The 443-nt window shown below is 66.8% G+C and overlaps 1 protein-coding gene across 1 annotated transcript in view; it reads left to right on the top strand.

The window, feature by feature from the left end:
* Window positions 1-6: 6 nt before the first annotated feature.
* TMEFF2 (transmembrane protein with EGF like and two follistatin like domains 2) overlaps window positions 7-443 on the top strand; it is a 299,411-nt gene continuing 298,974 nt past the window's right edge. Inside the window, exon 1 of the mRNA XM_019523121.1 lies at window positions 7-261. Within this exon, the coding sequence (XP_019378666.1) occupies window positions 84-261 (178 nt within the window). The 5' untranslated portion in view covers window positions 7-83. The remainder of the gene's footprint in view (window positions 262-443) is intronic.

Below are 443 nucleotides of genomic sequence, written 5' to 3'. Positions count from 1 at the left end.
GCCCTGCCGCCCGCGCCCCGACGCCGCCCCGCTGTGGGGAGCCCCTGGCTGCTGCGGCTGCTGCGGAGTTGAGTTGAGAAGTCATGGTGCTGGGGGACGCCTCCCCCCCTCGGCAGTGCGGCGGCGGCTGGACACTTTGCGATTGCTTTTGCTGGCTGCTGCTGCCCGTCATGTTACTCATCATAGCCCGGCCAGTGAAACTTGCAGCTTTCCCTACCTCCTTAAGTGACTGCCAAACGCCCACCGGCTGGAACTGCTCCGGTAAGCTGCTCGCCAGCCCCCCGCGACCTTCCTCTCCCTTTCCCCGCTCCCGGCTCCCGGCCCCCACCGATCGCAGCGACCCCTGCACGCTAGAGCCCTTTGCTGCCCCCGTCTCTTTAGCAGGAGCCTGTGGACCACGAGGGAGAAAGTGCATGGATGCTTCAGTACCCCCCCACCCCACC

This window comes from Gavialis gangeticus, unplaced genomic scaffold (assembly GCF_001723915.1).
Source record: "Gavialis gangeticus isolate Ggan-Ray unplaced genomic scaffold, GavGan_comp1, whole genome shotgun sequence".
NCBI lineage: Eukaryota > Metazoa > Chordata > Crocodylia > Gavialidae > Gavialis > Gavialis gangeticus.
This window is presented reverse-complemented; position numbering and strand designations above follow the sequence as displayed.